The sequence below is a fragment of the Hibiscus syriacus genome, unplaced genomic scaffold (genome assembly GCF_006381635.1).
Source record: "Hibiscus syriacus cultivar Baekdansim isolate YM2019G1 unplaced genomic scaffold, ASM638163v2 tig00110474_pilon, whole genome shotgun sequence".
Taxonomy (NCBI): Eukaryota; Viridiplantae; Streptophyta; class Magnoliopsida; order Malvales; family Malvaceae; genus Hibiscus; species Hibiscus syriacus.
This window is the reverse complement of record NW_024062753.1, coordinates 843,892-868,721: the sequence shown is the minus strand read 5'-3', so window position 1 is coordinate 868,721 and position 24,830 is coordinate 843,892. Positions and strand designations below refer to the sequence as shown.

The 24,830-nt window shown below is 36.4% G+C and overlaps 1 protein-coding gene and 1 pseudogene across 1 annotated transcript; both read right to left on the bottom strand.

Moving 5' to 3' along the window:
* Positions 1-8,726: 8,726 nt before the first annotated feature.
* Positions 8,727-9,378, bottom strand: LOC120127984 (annotated as a pseudogene).
* Positions 9,379-21,696: 12,318 nt separating this feature from the next.
* On the bottom strand, positions 21,697-23,802 carry LOC120127977 (14-3-3-like protein). The gene is made up of 4 exons (XM_039145766.1): positions 23,242-23,802; positions 22,507-22,629; positions 22,035-22,151; positions 21,697-21,917 (listed from the first exon to the last, which is right to left on the bottom strand). Exons 1-4 carry the CDS (start codon positions 23,725-23,727, stop codon positions 21,858-21,860), a joined length of 786 nt encoding a protein of 261 aa, XP_039001697.1. The 5' UTR covers positions 23,728-23,802; the 3' UTR covers positions 21,697-21,857.
* Between the last annotated feature and the right edge of the window lie 1,028 nt (positions 23,803-24,830).

The following is a 24,830-nucleotide window of genomic DNA, read 5'->3' as shown; positions in this document are numbered from 1 at the left end:
TAAGTTAACAGTCCCAAAAGGTGAAGCCAGTTGTGATTGGGATTTTAAAGATGATTGCGATTTTGATTGCCTTTTTCTTGACACCATATGAGCTTTGGATTTTGATGATGATCCATATTTTGGTAGAGGAAAAGATGATTGTGATGGCACTGGTGATCCACATGTCAACCTTGTATGACCACTTTCCTTGCACCGACTACATGTCGATCTCTTCTTCTCTTCACCCTTAGACGGTATACGATCGTGACTTTTTGGTCGGCCAGGTAGCCTTCTGTCCATGGCTGGTGGCAAAACTGTTTGTAAGTCATCTGGTATGTCCCACTCAGAAGGATGTGAAATAGGGTAGACAATCTCGGCATAAGTCTGTCGATATACTTCTGTAGTGTAGCAATCCATAGCGTATGTGCTTGAATCATCTTGGTTTAGATGAAGAGCAACTTTTATAACATGGCCACATGGATAACCAGATGTTTGCCATTTCATACAACTACACGTCCTTGCATTTAGATCGACAAGCCCATTTAAGTTATTATCCAGTACTTCAAACAAAGTGTTTGAACATGGTTCAACTCTCCATGACGTTGACTTCACAACACGTTTCGTTATCTTTTTTTCAGTCCATGGTGTAACACGATGTTCCAATGTTCCTGTAAATTTAAATAAATAATACTTAGTAAAATATATGATAAGTTACGAATTCAAAGAAATAATACCTGCATGGTTTCTTTTCTTGTAGTACCACTGTTGAATAGAGGCTCGAAAAAACTCCATTAACATAGTAATGGGTAATTTCCGGGAATGACGACTTAGAGCGTTAATTGATTCTGCACTATTAGACGTCATGAAACCATATCTTGCTCCAAGTTGATGTACTCTTGACCATCTTTCAAACCCGACATCTTCTAGTGTTTGAGCACACTGAGGCAAAACACGTCTTAAACAGTTTATATGCTTATTGAAATCCACTTCCCGATAAGCCTTTACAGCCTTCCAGTATGTCCATTTGTGCTTTTTTATACCAGCAGACCTTGATTTTAGATTTCTATACAAATGAACACCACAAAATCCATGAAAAGCATCTGGGAAACACCTTCTAACAGCGTTGTCAATTGAGTTTGCCCTATCGGATATGATTGTCAGATTGCGAATAGGACCTATGCAATCCCTAAGATGCCCCATAAACCATGTCCATGAATCAGAGGTTTCAGATTTGCCAACCCCGTAAGCTATTGGCAATATCCCATTGTTAGCATCCATGGCTACTGCTAATAAGTTTACTCCAAGGTATCGACCTTTCAAATGTGCTCCGTCAACTATAATAACTGGGCGCATGCAAGTAATAAACGAACAAATCTACAAAATAATATACACAAGAAATATAATCATTTAAATTTTAAATGCATGTAACTAACAGAAATGAGTCAACATAATTATATTGATTTACTAACCGCAGCACCAATGGCGATAAACAACAACTCAAAGCATCCATCTCTATCTGTTTTGATATGAGTTACCGACCCAGGATTTTTCAGCTTTAAATTGTGACAATAAGCCGACAGTTGGGCAAACGATGCTTCTGGCGACCCCCTCAACAATTCCAAGACATAACATTTGGCTCTCCAAGCTTGAGAATATGATATACTAATCTTGAACCGAGCATTCATGTCAGTCATAATTTCATGTCCCCGATATACCCTGCCATTCAAAAACATTAACTCAGCCAGAAAACCACCCAACACCTTTTTGTTTGACTGTCTATGGTGAGGAAAAACTTGGGTTCTTGAACATGTATGTTTATCAATAAAAGTCCTAACTTGAAACATTGCGCAATCTTTTATCCTCTTTGCAATCATACGCCACGTACAGTTTTTGTCAATCGTACACCTTGTTTCGAAACGATCTTTGCTTGATTTGTTAACTTTTAGTTGATAGCCATCTTCCACACATTTCGTATACAAAGCTATCTTCAAGTCTTCCTTTGTATCAAAACAATCATCTTTCTTGATACGAATAACTTTTGTGTAACAATCAACTGCTTTCTTTGCCAACTCTTCTTCCGGTAACTGAAGTAATTCTGGCATATTCCAGTTATACTCCCGTGGCATTTTCTTTTCTTCGGGGACTTTTTCTTCTTCTTTTTCTTCTTCAGGATTATATGAATTACAGAATGGATGTTCAACATGTCATTCACAGTCGTAACTTCCTCCTCATTATCATCAACAACATCTTCCTCGGCAACGGGTGTTTCATCATCAAAATTCGGGTATTGACCAATATCAAAATCATTACACGCAGGGTCTGTTTCTTCTTCTGAAACATCATCAAAATCTGTGTATTGACCAATATCAAAGTCTGGGTATTGACCAAGATCAAATTTCGAATACTGACTAGTACTCACAATTTTTTCTCTTGGCTCATCATCGTCTAATTGGTCAATACGAAAACTGGAATTTGGTGCTGAAAGTTGATTTGGATTTGGATTAGAGAAAGGCTGTGGGTTTTTTGACCCACTTAGTTGATTACTACCCGCTACTGACCCAACAATACTACTTCTAGGTTCAACAACATACAATGTAACATCATCACTTGAAACATTAATGTAAGCAATGAATCGTCCAACATCTTCATTGTCGGTTAACAAATAAACTTTACCATTTCTCTGATAAGATAGCCTAAATCCACTTAGGGGCTCTAAATTCAATTTCTTTGAAACACGTAACATTAGGGTTTCATAAGTTAACTTCTTTAATGACAGTTTTAGTTGAAGATTCATGGGTAAAGGCATATATTGTAAAACACCATGAACATTCTCCCATGACCCTCCAAAACACAAATCTATCCAAACATGATCAATATTAGATGATTTCATGGTTGTAACTAAACAAACGAGATGCGAAACTAAGACCTGTTGACGGATGGGGAAGGATGTCGTTGGATATTGGAACGAATGTCGCCGGAGAGAGTGATAGATGGAGATGGAATGAGTTGCGATTTAGGGATTTAGGTTATGAGTTGTTGCTGCTGCGTATATATATACACTCAAAATTTGGCTTGCGAAACTAAAACATGTTGCGAACTTTGAAACTCGCATTGCGATTCTGTATTATCTCGTTGCGAAAGTCAGAATCGCGTTGCGAAAGGCAATCATTTGACCATCGCAATGCGAAATGCAAATCGCAACGATAGAATCGCAATGCGAAATGAAAAAGGCAACGAGGATTAACATGCATAAACTTTTAAATATTATTATTGAATTCTAAGTACTTAACCAAACATTTTCAAACCAAAAGGAGTATATATGTTAACAAAACTTGCATTATGTGTATTTTATGTGTGCACTTTTAACATTTTCAGTTAGGCATGTATTAGTAACTTGAGTTTGAACATTGCTATGATCTGTTCAGTTGTCATCACTTATTAGACATTCATTTGACTATCGCAACGCGAAAATGGCTATCGCAACGCGAAAATGGTTATCGCAACGAGAAAATCGCAATGCGAAATGAAAATCGCATTGCGATTTTCTCGTTGCGATTTTCATTTCGCATTGCGATTTTCATTTCGCATTGCGATTTTCGCATTGCGATTTTCATTTCGCATTGCGATTTTCGCATTGCGATTTTTTCGTTGCGATAGCCATTTCGCGTTGCGATAGTCTGTTTTGCCTTCAACATAAAGCAGATTGAAAATCAACAAATCAACTATTACATTTCAACACAAATTATGTACACATCAATTAAACAAATCAAGATTTACAAATCATCTTTTACAAATCAATTAAACAATCAAATAATAATAATAATTCTTATTTCTTCATCAATTATTGAATCAATGAATCAACAACTTTGTGACCCCGTACATCCATTTCACGCAACTCACTTAAGGATTAACCTGCAGAAACCAAACATTTGCTCAAACAAGACTTCCTACACATCTAAAACCTACAAACAACAAATTATTGAATTCTAGGTACTTAACCAAACATTTTCAAACCAAAAGGAGTATATATGTTAACAAAACTTGCATTTGACTTACCAATTAACAATGGACACTTCATAACGCGGATGCAGGTAGGCAGCGTCTCGAATATATTGCTCTAGCCATATAATACCGAAACCACAAGCCTACTGCAGCTCTATCTCTATCGGTGGGAGGTAAAAACTCTGTGCTTCCCGTCGTCAAACGCGCCAAGCAAAGGCATACGAGAGGACCACAATCCCCTCTGGCTCCCGGCGATTGCTGTGGCGCGGTCTCGTCTCTGACAACTGTGACATTGAACTTCTTTGGCTTCTTGTGTCCAGAATGACTCCAATACTTAATCCCATCCAAGAATTTAGCCAAATGAGAGCTCCATCCCTTGAAAATATCTCTCAAATCAGACAGTGATATGTAATTGATCATGCTGTCATACACTATTATCTTCAGGGATGGGAGCTGAAGTTGGACGAGAAGCCAGTGACGACATTCCAAAACAGGGATAAACACCTGCGATCATAAGTAATAATTCATTTATTTGCGCACTTATTTATGAACACCTTTAAAAAATTTAAAAAATAAACACTAACCGTATCGACCTCCCACCATGCAGGATAAAGTTTAGCTTGTCCATTGCCCAACAAAAATGATTCATCTCGTTGATTCTTCAAGTGAACTGCGTGAAAAGCCGTTGGCATTATTGTATATAGCGAATTTTTTTTATTTTTCCTAAGCTTCCTTATTATTAGTAGACGTGACACCCACGCATCGATATGCTGTTTTACAAAAAAATACATATATTAGTGAATTACATTAATTTTTAAACAAATTAATCAAAATCATATATAAGACAAATATAGTCTTACCTCCCCATCCAAATAGCCACTGTCTTCAACCCCTAATAGCACACCCCACCAAGACCGATCAAGCAACAAAAACATTTCATCGTTGAGTTTACTGATGTCAGTGTAACACCCTTGGCTCCGCTCATGTAGATAAAAATCAACTGCGGTCTTAGCCCAAAGGGTATTATCCAAAATTGTTTCCAGTAGTTGTCTCCTCTCCACTTCAGATACCGGAAGGGTACTAGCCGGTAACTCATACGAGAGCCAACTCTCATCCATCATGTCCGGAACCGGTGGGGGTTTCTCAATACTTCGATATATTACCCCATGTGAATCGGGCTCTGGAATGGTGGGAGGGACCTCTTCAACGATGACAGTGGCCTCTTGAACGGTGGGGGGGAATCTTGAGGGAGAATAGGGGCCTCTTGAACGATTGGAGGGGACTCTTGAGGGATGACCGGTGAGTCGGGCTTCTTCTTGCGGAGTCTTCGCACCATTGGGGTGAACGGAGACGTAATAGCACATCCACGCCGTCTGATGCGTGAACTCCGTCGTGCAAGGAAAACCCGACGTAAAGCATCCACCTTATCGGGCCGCTAAAAAAAATTAATACATAAATCAGTAAATAAACAGACATGATATTAAACAAAGACAAATATGTTTCAAACTAGCATTGTATTCACCTAAATCATTATTCTATCATAGTTCACAAAATGCTCAGATAACATTCCAGAAGTAAGCACTTATATAAACATTTAAAAGGACAACATATATAAACATTCCAGAAGAAGAATAGTTTACTTTCGCAACACGAAACTTAAAATCGCAACGCGAAATGACTATCGCAACGCGGAAATGGCTATCGCAATGCGAAATGAAAATCGCAACGACAAAATCGCAACGCGAAATGAAATCACAACGACAAAATCGCAACGCGAAACACAAATCGCATTGCGATTTTCATTTCGCGTTGCGATTTTGTCGTTGCGATTTCATTTCGCATTGCGATTTTGTCGTTGCGATTTTCATTTCGCATTGCGATAGCCATTTCCGCGTTGCGATAGTCATTTTCGTGTTGCGAAAGTAAACTATTCTTCTTCTGCAAATTGAAACTTGAATGGATTGCATTACTTCAACCAAAAGACAAAAACAAAACCAAAAACAAATACTAACAAAAACAGATTGGCAGCAACCGAATGAATTACGAGTATGAAAAATCTTAAACTTACCTCGTTGCGTAGAGTATGAACCTCATTCTGCAACGATGCTACCATCTCACGTAGAGCGGCTACCTCACCGCGTAATGTAGACACCTCAACACGCCATGCACCATCGTCTTTGCGTAAAGTACCGACCTCCTCACGCAAGGTATTGACCTCATCACGTAACTCCCCTAACTCATCCCGTTGAGGTGGAGGTGGAGAACAGGGAGATAAACGTCGTGGCATCTTTGTCGGTCGCCTATCTTGCGGTGATGGTAGAGAAGACGCTCGATGATGTGACAGAATAGGTGATGGCTGTCGTTGTGGAGGTGTATAGCCGGGTCGATCAGATGATGGCTCTGGGTGAGGTGATAGCTCTGGGCGAGGTGATGGCTCCCGAAGTGGAGGCTTCTCATCAACCGTTCCATCAAAAAAACGCTTACTAGCTTGCCACCAATCAGTGGCAAGCTCAGCTTCCGTGGGTGTCAGCCTCTGTAGAGGAGTGTTGGCATCCTAACAATATAAAAGCTCAAACAAAGTTAAATGTGTACTAGTAATAACTTGTTTATAAACATATGGTAGTATTTATGTTAACTTACATTATTTATTGTCGTATACCGTAGTAAATCTTCCCATTGCAAGGTTCGTTTCCTCTTCCAGGAAATAGCCCTGGGAATATTATTTGAAGTTTTTATTGCATATGTCTTCATGGCGGGAAAGGCCTCAAATATCCAAATCTACAAACAATATAATAACAAACATTAGTAATTGTTAAATAATTACTTATAATTTTGGAAACATTATATAAAAATTCTTACCTTAAAGGCCCAAATAAAGCCTGTCAAAGTGTATTTGGATCCATCGCCATGTAAACTTTTTCGATCATCCAAGGCAGACGATAACTTATTCCATGTAGCTTTCCATAAATACGAGCCCCACGGAAACAGGTTCCACGCATTTAGGTCTTCTACCAATTTGATTAGATCATTTGGAATAGGTTGTCTGGCCTCTCTGCCTAAAAAGCCGGCATGCAAAAGAATTAGAAGGCATACTCGGACAACGTCGACGTCATCCATCCGAGTAAAACCATCTTTATTATTCAAAAATCTTGTCAGGTCTTCTACGTGTAGACTCGGCCTCTCTAGCTCAGGAAAAACCCGGGATAGCCATGATGGGCGGGTAATGTGTCTAGTGTACCGACCTACATCATCGTGTCCGAAGCGTAGACCGGTGATTAAGCAAAACTCCTCCCGCCCAAAACACGTATACGCCGGTGGAAAATCAAACCATATCTCTTCATCACGACGTTGTATAGTCTCTGGTAGATCTCTAGTCATGGTTTGAAGAAACAGGTGTGTCAACATCGCATCTCCACCGGGATGTTGTACTTTCAGCCATGGCCCGAAGCATGTATCCTCAAACATTTTTCTTTGTGCAGGTGAAAGCTTCGACGCAATTGTTTTGGCCAGGCTGACTTTATTTCTCAAGGTCAATTGAGCCGAATAAAAGTTCTACAAAAACAATAAACATACTAAATTAGATATACCAAAAACTACACTGTGAAGATATACCAAAAACAATAATAAACATAAATAGTAGTAGTTTATTCTTCAAACTTAAATATGCAACACTGTGAATTTCGTATTTGTCTTTGTTTTTTGGTTGAAGTAATGCAATTCATTCAAGTTTCAATTTGCAGAAGAAGAATAGTTTCTGAAAATGAAAATCGCAACACGAAAATGACTATCGCAACGAGAGAATCGCAACGCGAAACTAAAATCGCGTTGCGATTTGCATTTCGCGTTGCGATTCTTGGTTGATTTAATAAGCAATCTAAGTGAAATGGTTAATCTATTATTGAAATTACCAGTAAACTTATCATCAATTTCAATATGAAAAACCTAATAATAATGCAAAAATTTCAAAAAGAAAATAATTAAAAAAACTAATCCTCATTGGTTAATTTGGTTGATTTTCCATTTCTGATTGTGAGGGTGGCTCTGAGAGATTTAGATAGACGGATTTCGCCGGAGATGGGGACGGATTTCGTCGGAGATGGGTGAGAGAGTGAGAGATGGAGATGGGACTGAGTTGTGATTTTAGGTTTTAGGTTATGAGTTGCGATTACGGGATATACTGTGGACAGTTCAGTGTTCCAATATATTAATATTCATGTTTGGAATTTAAAAATAAAATACTTGGCCAGGATACTAATGGCGCTTTGAAAATCGCATTGCGATTATGTATTATCGCGTTGCGAAAGACAGTATCGCGTTGCGAAAGTAAGTATCTCGTTGCGATTTTTTATTATCGCATTGCGATAGTCAGTATCGTATTGCGATAGTCAGTATCGCATTGCGATTTTCCCAATTCGCGTTGCGATTTACTTATTCGCATTGCGAATTGGGAAAATCGCAACGATACTGTAGACCATCGCAACGCGATTTTCAACTATCGCATTGCGAAAATGCAACGCGAATTTGCGATAATGGAGATCGCGTTGCAAATTAGCGATCGCATTGCGATTTTGTTGGTCATTTTGGCAAATCCGGAAAAAGTTGGTTAAAATCGTATATTATATGGGATTTTTGGTCACCGAGGTTATTTTCTCTTATAAAATTTCAATTTACTATACTTTACCCTAAACAATTAATGCTCGAAAGACAAATTTCATTAACAAAAGTTTACCACACAAATGTAAAATTTTGATTAAAATTTTTTCCTTTTCTATTTTTTCTGTATATTCAACGATTTCATTAGATACAGGATGAAACAAGAAACTAAGAGTACCAAAAGGTATCAATGGAAATCCTTGAATTCATGTTCGAAAGCCTCCTCTAACAAAAACCGAGACGCTTCCATTAACTCAGGGCTCAATCTGAACATCAACACACAAAACTCCATCTGGTTAAGCGCACCATCGCCATCGAAATCACCTTCTTCCATCATAGACCTCAAATCATCATCCGTCAAGTCCTCTAACCCCAAAAGCGCCGAATTCTTCTAAAAGCTATCAAAAGTGATGACCCCTTTCTCATTGTCCATCAACAGGCTGAATCCATTGCAGAGCTCCCCTATCAGACCATCCCCTCCGAGCTTGTTGGACATCACGGGAAAGAAATCATGGAACCCCGAAGAGTTTTGTGAAACCGATGGAGGAATTGCAGACATGGTTGACGTGATAACAAAGGATATTGAACTTTGGGAATTGATATTTTTGTGGAATGGATTGTCTGGGGATGTTGGAATGGAATATATAGAAAAGGGTTGAAAGAGATGAGTTGAGATTTCGAAGAAAGAGAGGCCATTGATAGACAACTAAGATACAGGTGAAAATGGTGCCTTTCTGCAAGGTTTCTTCTTGGAAGGTAGGATAGGATATAATTGTAAATTTATGGGGAAAGAGGGGAGTAGTTTCTCTCATGAGTCGCGACTTTCTTTTGGGATAAATCTTCAAGGGTATAATTGGAAATCCATTTGACTTTTCTAAGATTCTTTTTTTTTACCAAGTCTTATCTATGATTCTAAGATAATGTTTTGGGTAATTGTTGGGTTCTAAATAAAAAAAAGTTTTTTTATATACTTAAATGTTTTATTAAAAAAATGACCTCTTAATTTCCTTTTAAACTTTATAATTTATAATTTTAACACTCTAAAATTAAATTATTAAATTTCTAATTTTATAATTAGAATAAATAATTTTTATGCAATATATGTATTAAATAATAATCTTTATATGTAATTCATTCTTGTTTCTTCAACTGTACCTTTCAATTTACATTTGGTCTATTTGGTTGACTATATATAATAAATATAAATACATTTATTGTTGTAGAAATATAAATTATTAGTCAATGACACTTCAATCTATTGGTAAGATTAAAATTTTGATAATTTTATTCTTTTAAGTTTAAGTTTTAATATGACTTCCAATATTATAGGAGTGTTTTGACATTTTTTATAATTTCAGATAATATTTAAAAAATTATTATATGAACATCAAATTTGCGATTAATAAATTTATATATCACTTATAATTGTGTTGTTGTCATTCATTGAAATATTTTCATAAATATAATTTTATGTAAAATATTTTATTTCATTTTTATCATAGTTATGATAAAATTTAATATAATATCTAAATATATTGTATTATTTTACATTTAAAATTTTAATGATATAATAACTTTGAAGTAACATGGACTAATTCCCAGGTTCAGTCAAATATATGTTTCTTTATTCATTTTAATGTCTTGGATGCATATATGAAAAGATTGCTCGCATCCCCTGTAAAACTGGCAGCCGGGTTAGGGTCTCAAAGGTTACCTCGGAATGACTTGCAACAGTCAGAAAGATCTTTTTACGTATCAATGCCAGACTTTCGTGCTGCAATGGAAATGAATCCACGGGTACTCGGAGAAGTTTGGCCTATGCAGCTAGAGAAAATTAGTCTGAGCTCTTTGGAAGATTGAGGAAACCTGGTTAAAACATAAACCAACTATATAGCAGCTTAGGAAGTGATCATTTGAGACTTAAATGGTTAGAATGAAACATATATAGAGGGAGAAATTTCAAGTTTCTTAATAAAATATACTCCTACATGCTATAAATATATATTTTAGCTGTCACCCAACTTGTTTTCTCTCTAATAGTTCATCAAATTTCCTCCAACTTTCTTTTCATTATCTCACTAAATTAAATATTAAAGAATGTCCCAAAATGTCATCTTCCATGCCCCATAGCTAACCATAATGAAAATATAGAGATTAAATGACCAGTCAGGCCCTAAGAGAAGCTGAGATTAAAAGGCCATTTTGATAATGACCACAATCTTGTTTGATGAACAAACTTAATATTCTCTTTTTTGATTTATTCTTTGGCTTAAACTTGGTGCAAGGAATTGTTAAAAAACAACTTATTTGTATCTTTATACTATTGCTTTTACCCTTTAACACTTTGCCTAGCCTACAGCTATGGAACATAATTCTCCACCATGGGAATCACTTGAACTGCTTCCATAACCGACATTAATACTCTACCAATTTTATTATCTTTGCCTTTTGTTCTTTGCTTAAACATGGTGCAATGAATTGTTAAAGAAAATTTATATGTATTCGTATATTCTATAGCTTTTACCTTTTAACAGTTAGACTAGGCAACAAGTAAGAATATATTAGTTTCCATGCGCAATACTCTACCATGGGAATCACTTGAACTACTTACACATCCAAAATCCATTCTACATATCAAACTTTCAACACTGTAAACTGACAACCTCAATGTGTTCTGAGGCCAAACATTTCACTTTCTTTTTTGGTCTTTGCTCCAACAAATAAAAACTAAAAATCTTTTCCCAAAAATCATGGACTTCTCAGCTATTTCCTCCGTCCTCCAGACAATTGGAAGACTTTTAACTATGGAAGTTACATCGTTATGGGGCGTGAAGGACCAAGTCGAGGATTTGCAGAGGGAGCTGACATGGATGCAACGCTTCCTGAAAAAAGTAGACGCGAGGAAACTCGACGATGACGTTGTGCGCAGCCATGTTGCTGAAATCAGAGAATTGGCTTATGATGCTGAAGATGTGATCCAGACTTTTGCTCTTAAAGTCGCACCCAAAAAGGAAAGGAGGCATTTCCAATGTCATCAAAATATTTGCATGCATCTTCAACGAGGGATGTTTACTCTCTCAAACCAAATGTGAGATTGAGAAAATCACAGCCAGAATCACCAACTTGACCCGACAATTGCAGACCTATAAACTCGGTGATGAAAAATCAAGGGACGAAGCTTTTTCAAGTTATTCAAATCAAAGGCAAGAGTTGAGGCGACCTTATCCTCATATTCCTGATGAAAATGTTGTCAGGTTGGCTGATGATATCAAGAAATTGGTGTCGGTACTTGTTGATGATTTCAGTCTATATGTGTCTATATGTGTCTTGGGTGGTCTAGGAAAGACCACTCTTGCGAAGAGAATATATCACAATAGTCAAGTCATTGACCATTTCAGTCGTTTGACTTTTGCATATGTCTCTCAACATTGTCAGAAAAGAAAAGTTTGGGAAGGTATTCTTTATGATCTTAAAATTTTAGATGAGGCCGACGGGAAAATAAAGGACGAAGCTTTAGCAAAGAAGTTGTATGACTTCTTGAGGAAGAACAAATGTTTGGTGATTATTGATGATATATGGAGCACAGACGCATGGGATCTTCCTAAACCTGCTTTTCCAGTCATAAGAGACATGAGAAGTAAGTTCTTGCTCACCTCTCGACACAGAGAAGTGGTTTCACATGCAGACAGAAGCGGTTACCTGCATGAATTGCAATGCTTGAACGATAAAGAAAGTTGGGAATTATTTCAAAAGATAGCATTTCGTCAAACAGGTGATTGATAGTTTTATCATGATTTTTATTTCGTTAAGATTAAATTAGTGGTGAAATAGAGTAATGATGATGTGGATGAGAAATAATGAGAAAGTGAAATATTATTAAGTCCGTTATATTCATTAATAGCAATATAATTTTCCAAATAAAAAAAATTAACAATCATATATTTAATAGTAATAGATATTTGTTATGTACTAATTGAATCTTCATGTCTTGATTACATTTACAGAGAAGATTTAGAAAACGTGTATTGAATGATAAAATAATTTATGATAATGGTATATTGAAAACAAATAAAAATTAATTAGCCTGATGATTTTCTTAATAAACTAATAAAAATTAAATATTTTCTTTGAGTTATTCATATCAAAAAATAAATTAACAGAAGTTTTCTATTTATGAAAGAAAGATTGGAGCATTTTAATGAATAGAATTTTCAAATTTTTATAAATAAATATTTTATTATTTTTTATTTATTAATATTTTATTAATAAATTTATCATTGTCTATTAAAATAACAAGTTCTAAAATAATTTTTTTTTAATTTTATCTTCAATTTACTCAAAATTAAAATTGTGTAGTAATGTTCAATAAGAATATCAAAATTTAGATTAATCAATAAAATAAGAAGTTAATTAAAAATAAAAAATAAGTGGAAAATTTTTATCTAAAAATAATTTTTAATATTATTTATTTTTTCTCTTTTTTTTTAGAATTTGGAATTTTTACCTTTATTTTTTAAAAGATAAATTATATATTTTTTATACTTTGAATTTTTAAGATTTTATTTGGATTTGTTCGTATTATATTTTTTTCAAAAAAATTACTAGACTTTTTAAATTTAACCAATCATGTATTAATAGAAATAATTAACTTCGTCTTCTTGTTTTTGTTCACTAAATAATTAATCAATCTGGTGTTGTTATCAGAAAACACTGTTTATACAGGAATGGAAGGATTAGGGAAGAAAATGATTCATCACTGCGCAGGGCTGCCATTAGCCATTAGCCATTAGCCATCATTGTACTTGGAGGCATTTTGGCTACTAAGAATACGGTACACGAATGGCAAATGGTGCTTGACAATCTCAAGAGAGGCAAACGCTTAAGTACTCATGATGTGCCAGCCTTGAGTTATGATGATCTGCCTTCCTATTTCAATCCATGTTTCCTCTATTTAAGTGTTTTTCCATAAGATTACGAGATACGTGCAGATAGATTGATTCAATTATGCATTGCAGAAGGCATTGTTTCATCAGAGGAGGATGTTGCAGAGCGTCGATTGGTTGAACTTGGGGAAAGGTGCATGGTTCAAGTTGGAAGAAGATTTGATTTTTTTATAATAAATCATGATTTTTTATTTTATTTATTAATATAAGACCATCGATCATATTATTTGATTTTGTATGCATTAAAAAATATTTGATTTAGTGTATATATATATATATATTATTTTGATATTATGTTTGATTTTTTTAAATTTATGTTTGGTATATATTAATTAATTCAAATATATTATTTTGGTTTTTGGAATGCATTTATTAATGAATGTTATAAGATATAGATTTGATTTAGTATTTATAAATTTTAATTCTTTAATTTAATATGTATATTGTTTTCATATTATGTTCGGTATTTATAGATTTAGTTTTGGTATGTATTAATTAATTTAAATAAATTAGTTTTTAGAATGTATTTACATATTTGATTTAGTGATTTGATAATGTATTGATTTAATATTTCTATATTTCTATATTCTAATTCCTTGATTTTGTTTACTAAAAAAATCCTTGATTTACGTTTGGCATTAATATATTTATATGTCTATTATTTTGATAAAGTCGTTATAGATTTAAATTCTTTGAAGGTAAACTTAAACCAAATCGAGAGAAATAAAAATTACAAGACTCAATTGCAAATAATTTTTGTGATTTGAGGACCTAATTAAAAGGTTTTAGAAAGCGGGTTGGATAGTTATTCGGGTAAGTGTTTAAATAATTTTTTTACCTAAATTTCATTTTAGGTCATTCTATCGTTTAGACTTTAGCCACCTTTCTAATTTTTCTAAATCCTCTGAAATTCCAATCATGGTAAAAATATAAAAATATTTTTTTATGATTTTTCATGCTACAACCAAATCTGAGGTTAGTTTTTCTAAAAAATAATTAGAGTTGCATAGATCTAAATTTTAAAACCATGAGAGTTATCGTTTTCACGTTTGAAGACCTGTCGCCAGTCGTTCGATCGAGATGGTCTAATAGTATCTTTGTCCACTTGTCATTCATGAAATTGCTCTGCGTACGGATTCACAGTCGGAATTGTTCGCCATCACCGAAAAATATCAATAAATGTTTGACTTTTTTTCCTTTAAAATTGTTCTCTTTATTTTAGTTTGTTCTAGTAAATATTCTTTAATTTTTTACAGGTTTGTGGAAATTCCCCCCCCCAGATTTTTTAGTTTTTTTTCACAATTTTTTTTTATATATTATAATCTGAGTTTGTTAAAATTAACCCGACTGAAATCTTGTAATAACTAATGATTGCCGTTTTCTGGTATAGGCTGCAGAGTGAATTTGGAGGGGATTGAGGGTTAGATTGATCAATTACCGGTTGCTGGTTGGGTTTAAAGGTATTGGGTCTGGGTTGTATATTAAATTTGGGTAACTGAGTTGCATATTGAATTTGGGTTTTCATTGGATATATTTTTGTTTTATTTTTATTCGAATTTAGTGAATAAATTTTTAAACCCAAACAAAATTAAATTTATCTTTTGGCATAAAAAAATTAGGGTGAGCAAAAAAGTGAACCTATATATAAAAAATGAATAACTAATATATTAATTTTATATTCTAGGGCAGGCATGTGCCCACCCTGGAGACTATATGCCTCCGCCACTGGCTAAAGGTGATGCTGTTGGTTGGCAGGTAACCTCGGATCGTCAGTTTTCGATCCAATCGGCTTATAAAATTCGATCAGGACCAACAGAACAACCAAGTAGTGCACCTCAAATCAAGGGGTGCAGAAGATAAAGATATTCATTTGGTTGGTCTGTCGGGGAAGATAATGACGAACCACCGACGTTACTTCGCCACTTCACCAATGATGGAAACTGCCCAGTATGTGCAGCGTCGTTGGAAACCGTTGACCATGTATTCCGAGGTTGCCCACGTACGCATGTGATTTGGGCGGTATTTGTCCAAGTTGATCGTTTAGCAGATTTTCTTGCCATGGATTTCAAGGATTGGTTGATTACTAATCTGAAAAATGCCTCTCAATACGTGAATAATATATCTGATTGGAACATGTTATTTGGAGCCTTTCTTTGGTTCATCTGGCTTGATAGGAACAATAGGGTGTTTTCAGTTTTGATGGATAATCCAGTATCTATTTTGGCCAAAAGCAGGAGGTTGCAGCAGATTTGTTGTGAAGCTAGAATGGAAGTAAGGTGTGCTCCTTATACGTGGCAGACTGGAAATATTATTCGTGCTATTTGAACTCCATGGCAGCGACCTCGGAATGGTTGGATTAAAATAAATACGGATGGCGTTAGAAACCCGACCAATGGTAACGCCACGTGAAGTGGGGTTCTCCGGGCCTGCTATGGGCATTGGTTGTTGGGGGGTTTTTAAATTTATCGGTGTTTGCTCGATAGTGGAAGCTGAGCTATGGGGGATCTTTATTGGTTTCATCTCTGCATGGGAGAGATGATACTAGAGAGTTTTCTTGTGAGTAGTGAGTGTTTTGTAAACACCTGTAAATTTTCTCTCTTAGTAAAAGATCTGCAGCAGTCCGGAGACGTAAGCACAATTGGCTGAACTTCGTTATCAATTTCGAGTATTATTTTTCCGCTTTTATTTTACATTCTCACTAATCTGGTTATAGGGAAATTACTCGTACTCGGTTTATTTTCCTAACAACTGGTAATCAGAGCTTTTGGTTGTGAATTTTGTCAAATTTTCTGTGAGGTTACTATTCATTACTATTTACATGAATAGTGAATTTCGTGAATAGTGAAATTCGGTCGGCAATACGAGTTTGTCGACGGTGGTGTTCTAATACACGGTGATTCGCAAGAATTGTCAGAAACGATCCAAACGAAGCCAGATTCGAGTGGGAGCGATGGCTGCAGACGAATGGAAGGTGAAAATTGAAAAGTTCGATGGTGCGGACTTTGGCTTTTGGAAGATGCAGATTGAAGATTTTTTGTACCTGAAAAATCTATATCAATCTCTCTCAGGAAAGCAACCAGATGGCATGAAGGATGAAGATTGGGCTCTTCTCGACAGACAAGCCCTCGGAGTTATCCGACTAACGTTATCCCGCAATGTTGCTTTTAACATAGCAAAGGAAAAGACCACGGCGGGTCTTATGGTGGCTCTCTCCAGTATGTACAAGAAGCCATCGGCCTCAAACAAAGTTCATTTGATGAGGCGATTATTCAATTTGCGGATGGCGGAAGGGGCATCGGTGGCACAACACCTAACTGAACTCAACACAATCACAACCCAGTTGAGTTCAGTGGAAATCGAGTTCAATGATGAAGTTCGAGCTTTAATTCTCTTATCATCTCTACCAGACAGTTGGAATGCTACTGTTACAGCAGTCAGCAGTTCGTCGGGAAACAGCAAATTAAAATTTGACGATGTTCGGGATCTGGTATTGAGTGAAGAAATTCGACGAAGAGAATCGGGTGAAGCATCAACCTCCTTAGCCTTGCACACGGAGTCTAGAGGGAGAACTTCAGAAAGAAATTCAAATCGTGGCAGATCAAAATCCAGAAGGGGCAAATCAAGAACATGAAATAAAGATTTTACCTGTTATAATTGCGGTAAGAAGGGTCACTTCAAAAGAGATTGCCGAGCACCGAAGAAAAATACCGGCGCACAGGAATCTGCCAACATGACGGAGGAGACAGGTGATGCCATGATTTTAAGCGTCAACAGTCCGATTGAATCATGGATCTTGGATTTAGGGGCATCTTTCCACTCCACCCCATGCCGAGAAATCATGGAGAACTATGTCAGTGGTGATTTTGGGAAGGTTCATCTAGCTGATGATGAAACCTTGAAGATCGTCGGAAAAGGAGACATCCGACTAAAGCTGCCAAACCAGACCACCTGGAAGCTGACAGGAGTGAGACATATTCTTGGCCTCAAAAGAAATCTGATTTCTGTTGGACAGCTTGATGGAGAAGGATATAGTACAACTTTTTCAGGTTGTGAATGGAAGATTACCAAAGGAGCACTCGTCATTGCTCGTGGTAAGAAGACCGGTACTCTCTATGTAACCTCAAATTTAGAGAATATCATTGCAGTAGCAGATGCTGATGGAAAATCAAACCTATGGCACCAAAGGCTCAGCCATATGAGCGAGAAAGGAATGAAAATACTTCTGTCAAAAGGGAAGCTGCCGGATCTAAAGAATGTAGATGTCGGACTATGCGAGGATTGCATCTTTGGAAAACAAAAGAAAGTCAGTTTTACAAAGATTGGCAAGACTCCCAATGCAGAAAGGTTAGAATTGGTTCATACTGATGTATGGGGACCATCCCCTGTTCCATCTCTTGCAGGCTCACTATATTATGTCACCTTCATCGATGATTTAACAAGGAAGGTGTGGGTTTATTTTCTGAAGAAGAAATCAGAAATCTTTGATACCTTCAGAAAATAGAAGGCCATGGTGGAAAATGAGACTGGTTTGAAAGTCAAGCGGTTGAGGTCTGACAATGGAGGAGAGTACAGAGACAGTAGTTTTAGCGATTTCTGCGCAAACAATGGGATCAAGATGGAGACAACAGTTCCCATAACACCGCAGCAGAATGGCGTAGCAGAGCGCATGAACAGAACTCTGAATGAACGTGCCAGAAGCATGAGGATACATGTCGGATTGCCCAAATTTCTATAGGCTGAAGCTATCAACACTGCAGCTTACCTGATCAACCGTGGGCCCTCAGTTCCTTTGGATGGCGGAATACCAGAGGAAGCTTGGAGCAAGAAAGAAATAAACCTTTCACACTTAAGAGTGTTTGGTTGTATTTCTTATGTACACATAAACTCTGCTGAAAGAAGTAAACTTGATGCCAAGTCCAACAAATGCGTCTTTGTTGGTTACGGTGGTGATGAGTTCGGTTACCGGTTTTGGGACTACGAAAATCGAAAGATCATCAGAAGCAGAGACGTCATTTTCAATGAAAATGTGATGTACAAAGATAGGTCAACCGCAGAATCAAGTAATACCGAAGCTGAAACAAAGGAATTTGCTGAGTTCGAGGAGATTTCTGGAAATGATGTTCAGATCAATCCTGAAGCAGTTCAAGAAGAACCACACACACCAGAACTGAGACGCTCCTCCAGAATTCCTAAACCAACCCAACGGTAATCGCCTTCTTTGCACTATTTGTTGCTGACTGACAATGGTGAACCAGAGTGCTATGATGAAACAATGCAGGTGGAGGATTCAGTCAAGTGGGAGTCTTCCATGAAAGATGAGATGGACTCGCTTATGTCAAATCAGACGTGGGAATTAGCTGAATTACCACCAGGCAAGAAAGCGCTCCATAACAAGTGGATTTACAGGATCAAAGAAGAACATGATGGGAGAAAACGCTACAAAGCAAGATTGGTTGTCAAAGGTTTTCAGCAAAAAGTAGGTGCGGGGAATTTACATCTTGAGCAGTTAGATGTAAAGACATCTTTCTTTCATGGTGATTTGGAGGAAGAGATCTATATGAGGCAACCAGAAGGCTTCATAGAGGCAGGCAAGAAAAACCTGGTATGCAGGTTGAAGAAGAGCTTGTATGGTTTAAAACAAGCTCCTAGACAGTGGTACAAGAACTTTGATAGTTTCATGAGTAGCAGTGGTTTTACCAGATGCCAAGCATATCATTGTTGCTACATCAAGAGGTTCGATAATAGTTTCATTATTTTATTGTTGTACGTTGATGACATGCTCGTTGCAGGCTCAAACATGCAAGAGATCATAAACTTGAAGCAAAAATTGTCGAAGTAGTTTGCTATGAAGGATCTGGGCGCTGCAAAGCAGATTCTTGGGATGATGATCAAGAGAGACACAAAGTCGGGGACTTTGATGTTATCACAGGCTGAGTACATCAACAAAGTACTCTTCAGGTTCAACATGCAAGATGCTAAACCAGTAAGTACACCTTTAGGTGTTCATTTCAGACTCTCCAAAGACCAATCACCAAAGACGGAGGAAGAACGTGCACACATGGTGAAGGTGCCGTATGCCTCAACAATTGGAAGTCTGATGTATGCCATGGTTTGTACCAGTCCAGATATTGCTCATGCAGTGGGAGTTGTTAGCAGGTACATGAATAATCCGGGCAAGGTACACTGGGAAGCAGTCAAATGGATCCTCAGATATCTTTGAGGTACCACAAACAAAGCACTTTGTTTCAAATGTGGAGATATGATACTGACAGGCTATGTAGATGCTGACTTAGCCGGAAATGTCGACATCAGAATGAGCACTACAGGGTATGTCTATACTCTAGGAGGAACTGCAGTGAGTTGGGTTTCTCAACTACAGAAGATAGTTGCTCTCTCCACAACTGAAGCAGAATATGTCGCTGTTACGGAAGCCAGCAAGGAGATGGTTTGGCTCCAAAGTTTCTTGGAAGAGTTAGGCAAGAAACAAGAAAACAATATCTTGTATTGCGACAGTCAAAGTGCTATCTATCTAGCAAAGAATCCGTCTTTTCATTCCAGGACAAAGCACATACAATTGAGATGTTATTTTATCCGGTCTCTTCTGGAAGATGGGATTTTGAAACTTGAAAAGATTAGTGGAGCTCAAAATCCAGCAGACATGTTGACAAAGACGGTGACTACGGACAAACTGAAGTTGTGTTCAGCTTCAGTTGGCATGCTAGAATAACAAGACCAGACATGCTGCTGCATTGATCGAGGTGTGAAGACATATTAAAATCAGTCTTCAAGTGGGAGATTGTTAAAAGTTTCAAACTTTGGCAACCAACTTTGGAAAATGTTTCTTTAAAAAATGTTTTTCAAAGTTTGGTAAAATTTTGGTAGATGTTTGTTGAAAATAGGAATGGGTAAATTCACTTTAGTCATTGCACTTTAGGGTATTTTCAAAGATTAGTCCCTAAGTTTATACTATAAATACCCTTACCCATTTAGCTTCAAAATCATCCCAAAAATAATTTCTTTCTCCCAATACTAGAGAGTTTTCTTGTGAGTAGTGAGTATTTTGTAAACACCTGTAAATTTTCTCTCTTAGTAAAAGATCTGCAGCAGTCCGGAGACGTAAACACAATTGGTTGAACTTCGTTATCAATTTCATGTATTATTTTTCCGCTTTTATTTTGCATTCTCACTAATCTGGTTATAGGGAAATTACTTGTACTCGGTTTATTTTCCTAACAAAACTGACTGTCACCAAGCATACCGACTTTTGCAAGCCCCACGCCTCCGTCAAGGGACGCTGTCCATCCTTCTTCACATCGATGATCTCATACAAAGGAATTGGCTGGTTCATTTCATGCATGTCTCTCGGAAAGGTAGCCAAGTGTCCGATTTTGTTACTAAAATGTCTACCGGGGAGGATTTTGAGGTGCACTATTTGGAGCTTCCGCCTACCGGTGGAGTCCTTACTTTATTACGATCAGGGCCGTGGTTGGGTTTTCGGGGGTCTGTATAAATTCTTATAAAGGGTCCCCTATTTTCTAGATATATTCGATTTCGGGGCAACAATAGTGGCGTTTTTTTGACAAACGCCTCGATAGATCCATCTATAATGCTTTTATCAATAAAGCCACAATAATAGTGGCGTTTTTTTAAAACATCATAATAGATTCATCTATAGTGGCGTTTATTGGAAAAACGACATTATATATATACTTTTTGGGGTCTATTTTTTGGGGCCCTGCGCGATCACACAGTTTGCACCGCCTCAACCACGGCCCTGATTACGATGAGTCGGGTGCAATAGTACAAGGTGTCTTGGTTTGATTGTTGATTTATCTTTCTGGTTGTTTGTTTCATTTCTTTAAGCGGTATGTGTGTACCATTTACCTCTGATTAGGTTAGAATTTTTTTTAATGAGACATATATAACCCTTCCTGTATATGATTTCTGAATTAATCATACCTTCTTTACCAAAAAAGATATATTAATATTATACTTTAATTTGGTTGATATATGTCATTCTTCTTTAATATTATGGATAAAATTATCAGTCCAAATTCACGTTATTAAATTTTAGTATTTTGGTTGATAAAATTAGCGATCGATGCAAGGAATACCAAAATTCAACTAAAGACAAATTAGTAGTGAAATGCCAATGAATTTTCAGCAGTATTTTCAAAGGTTTTATAAGAGGCAAGTAAACTTGAGGGACAGATGGACCAATCAACTTCTCCATACAAAAACAACCAGCGAAGTAAGATACTAACTCCAAGATTACAGATTTCACTGTTGCTTTTCATCCTCGGGTTTAGACGCTTCTTTGGTTTCGTCTGTTCCATTCTCCTAAATCGATAAAAACAAGTAATATTTAGTAAATATTCACCATAAAAAACACAAACTGATCGCAGCACTTAATTCGAAATAGAAAATGAATGCGTGTACGTTCGGGGTTGTTCAAACCTGCATGTCTGAGGTCCACAAAGTGAGGTTATCACGAAGAAGTTGCATTATCAAAGTGCTGTCCTTGTATGAATCCTCTCCAAGAGTATCCATCTCTGCGATGGCTTCATCAAAAGCCTGAGGCAAAGAAAGAAAGCATGTTGGCCAAATAGAATTTAAAGACAAATTTGATGAAACTCCAGACGAATAGCAAAGAAGGATTAGTAATGCTCTATATTACTCGGACTCTGATAATCATTATATATGGGTGAGTTTCCACCACGGATATCCAAGTTTTTTCCATTTATTTGCAGAACCATACTCTCATAGGTCATTCATATATCTGAACATGTCGGACACAGGTACTTTTGGGAAAATGAAGAATGCAACTAACAAAGATGATAAAATTTATAACTACAAACCTCCCCAATGTTTTAGATAAACAAGATGACTATTGCGACTAAACTAAAATTCTGAACCTTTGTCATCCTACCTGTTTCGCAAGACTGCAAGCACGATCAGGAGAATTCAAGATCTCGTAGTAGAACACGGAAAAGTTCAGAGCCAATCCTAAACGAATAGGATGAGTTGGGGCGAGCTCAGAAGTTGCAATGTCCTGAAAAGAAAAGGATGCATATAACAGCAATAACAGACCAGAAACTCCAATGTAAATATATGAAAGCGCAATGTAAATATATGAAAGCAAGAAAAAAACAATACAAACAAAACCCAGGCAATGCATGACAAGAATAGAAAAGGATAATTAAACTGAACCAATGAATATTACTTTGTTCGAATTGGATTAATACAAATCACCGAAGAAAATTTGAAGTTTATGCGGTGAGGAGGCTAGGAGGGGTGATTGTGGTTCAGAATTTCATTTACAAACAAAATTTTACTTTTCGCCAACAGGAAATTCAGCTGCTTTCTTATATCACAGAAATGTTGAAAAAAAATAAAATATTAATACAAAACCCATAGTGTTGAGACCATTATCTTCTTGACAATTTTCATATATTTCTACTGTGATTCAATCCTATTTCTAATGCTCATGTTTAGTAATCAATCAAAGCAGTTCGAAGCAGATCCAGATATTAGCAGAAAGAAATAAACAACACGAACACTAAAATTTACGAAAAGTATTAATCACATTTAAAATAAATCAAACCCTAAAATTACATCAAATCAAGGAAAAGAAATGCACAAAATTACAAAAATGAGCACAAACCTGAGCAGATTTATACGCAGAGAGCGTATTCTCCGCAGCAGCTTTCCTGTAATCGCCAGTCCTGAACTCAGCCAAGTACCTATGGTAATCTCCCTTCATCTTCAGATAGAAGACCTTAGAATCGCCGCTTCCGGTTGCCGGAACGAGCTTCTCATCGAGAAGCTTCAAAATTCCGGCACAAATCTCCGAAAGCTCGGCCTCAATCTTGGCTCTGTACTCGCGGATGATGGAAACATGGTCGGAGTTCCCACGTCCTTCCTCTTTCTGCTCGATGGAGGAAACGATCCTCCAGGATGCACGGCGGGCGCCGATCACATTCTTGTAGGCGACAGAGAGGAGATTCCGCTCCTCGACGGTGAGTTCATCGGGAGCGACGACGGAGGAGACGACAGCTTCCATGAACTTGACCATCTCCTCGTAGCGCTCGGCTTGCTCGGCGAGTTTCGCCTTGTAGACATTTTCTTCGCGTGGGGAATTAGCGGCCATGGGGATTGGGCGATGTTTGGATGGAAAGAAAATGAGACTCTTCAGAGGGATTGAGAGATCGGAGAGGAGGTGTGTTGGAGAAGGGGAAATTACCTTAATTACTTTGTTTTGGGTAAACTACATGGGAGACCACTAAACTATGCTAAAATATCAATTTGACTACCAAACTTTCAATTGAATCAATAAGACTACCTAACTATTTAATTTAATCAATCAAAAAACCGGCCATTAATTTTTAAAAGAGGTGGTGACGTGCCCGTTAAACTTAATTGGTATAATTATATATTTGGTTCTTAATATTTACATATTTTATTAATTTAGTCGCTATTTTAATTCAATTAAATAAATTTAATTATCCAATTAGAACGTTACACGTGTCAATATATGATTGAAATGTTTAATTTATGAATTTTAAATTATTAAATTAAATAATTTTTCTATCCAATAAAATAGTGACACATGTCACCACCCAATGAAAGTGAAAATTAAAGGGATAAAATTGTGCTCCTAGAAAATTGAACCAGGGTCTCACAGGAGGAGGGGGAGAGATAGAGCAAGCGCCAAATCCATTAGGCCAAAGAAACCCAATGATTCATAGTTACAACAATTTGTGTTTGATTTGTAAAAGTTTGTTAATGATAAAAAAATTTAAAAATTTATTTGTTTAAACAAATTATTATTTATATTAGCTGTAAACTGTTTTTTAATTAAAAATATTCAATTTTTATATAAATTAGAAAAAATTTAAAAATCATTAATTCAAAAATTGACCCAATTAACCTAAATTTGTTTGGTTCGGTTAATAATTTTTAAATAAATTTCAAATCGATTAATGGTTAAAGGAAAAACATTCGGTTAATTCGGTTAATTTAATAATTTTCAAATTAACCGAACCGAATTAACTAAATATTTGCTTCAATTAATTCGGTTAATAATTTTCAAAAAAATATCAGTTAATTTGGTTATGCTAATAATTTCAAATTAATTAATTTGGTTCGATTAATAATTTTCAAATAAATTTTGGTAAATTAACCGAACCGAGTTAACTGACTTTTTTCTTTAAACGTTAATCGAACCAAAATTTATTAGTCGTGAATAATTTA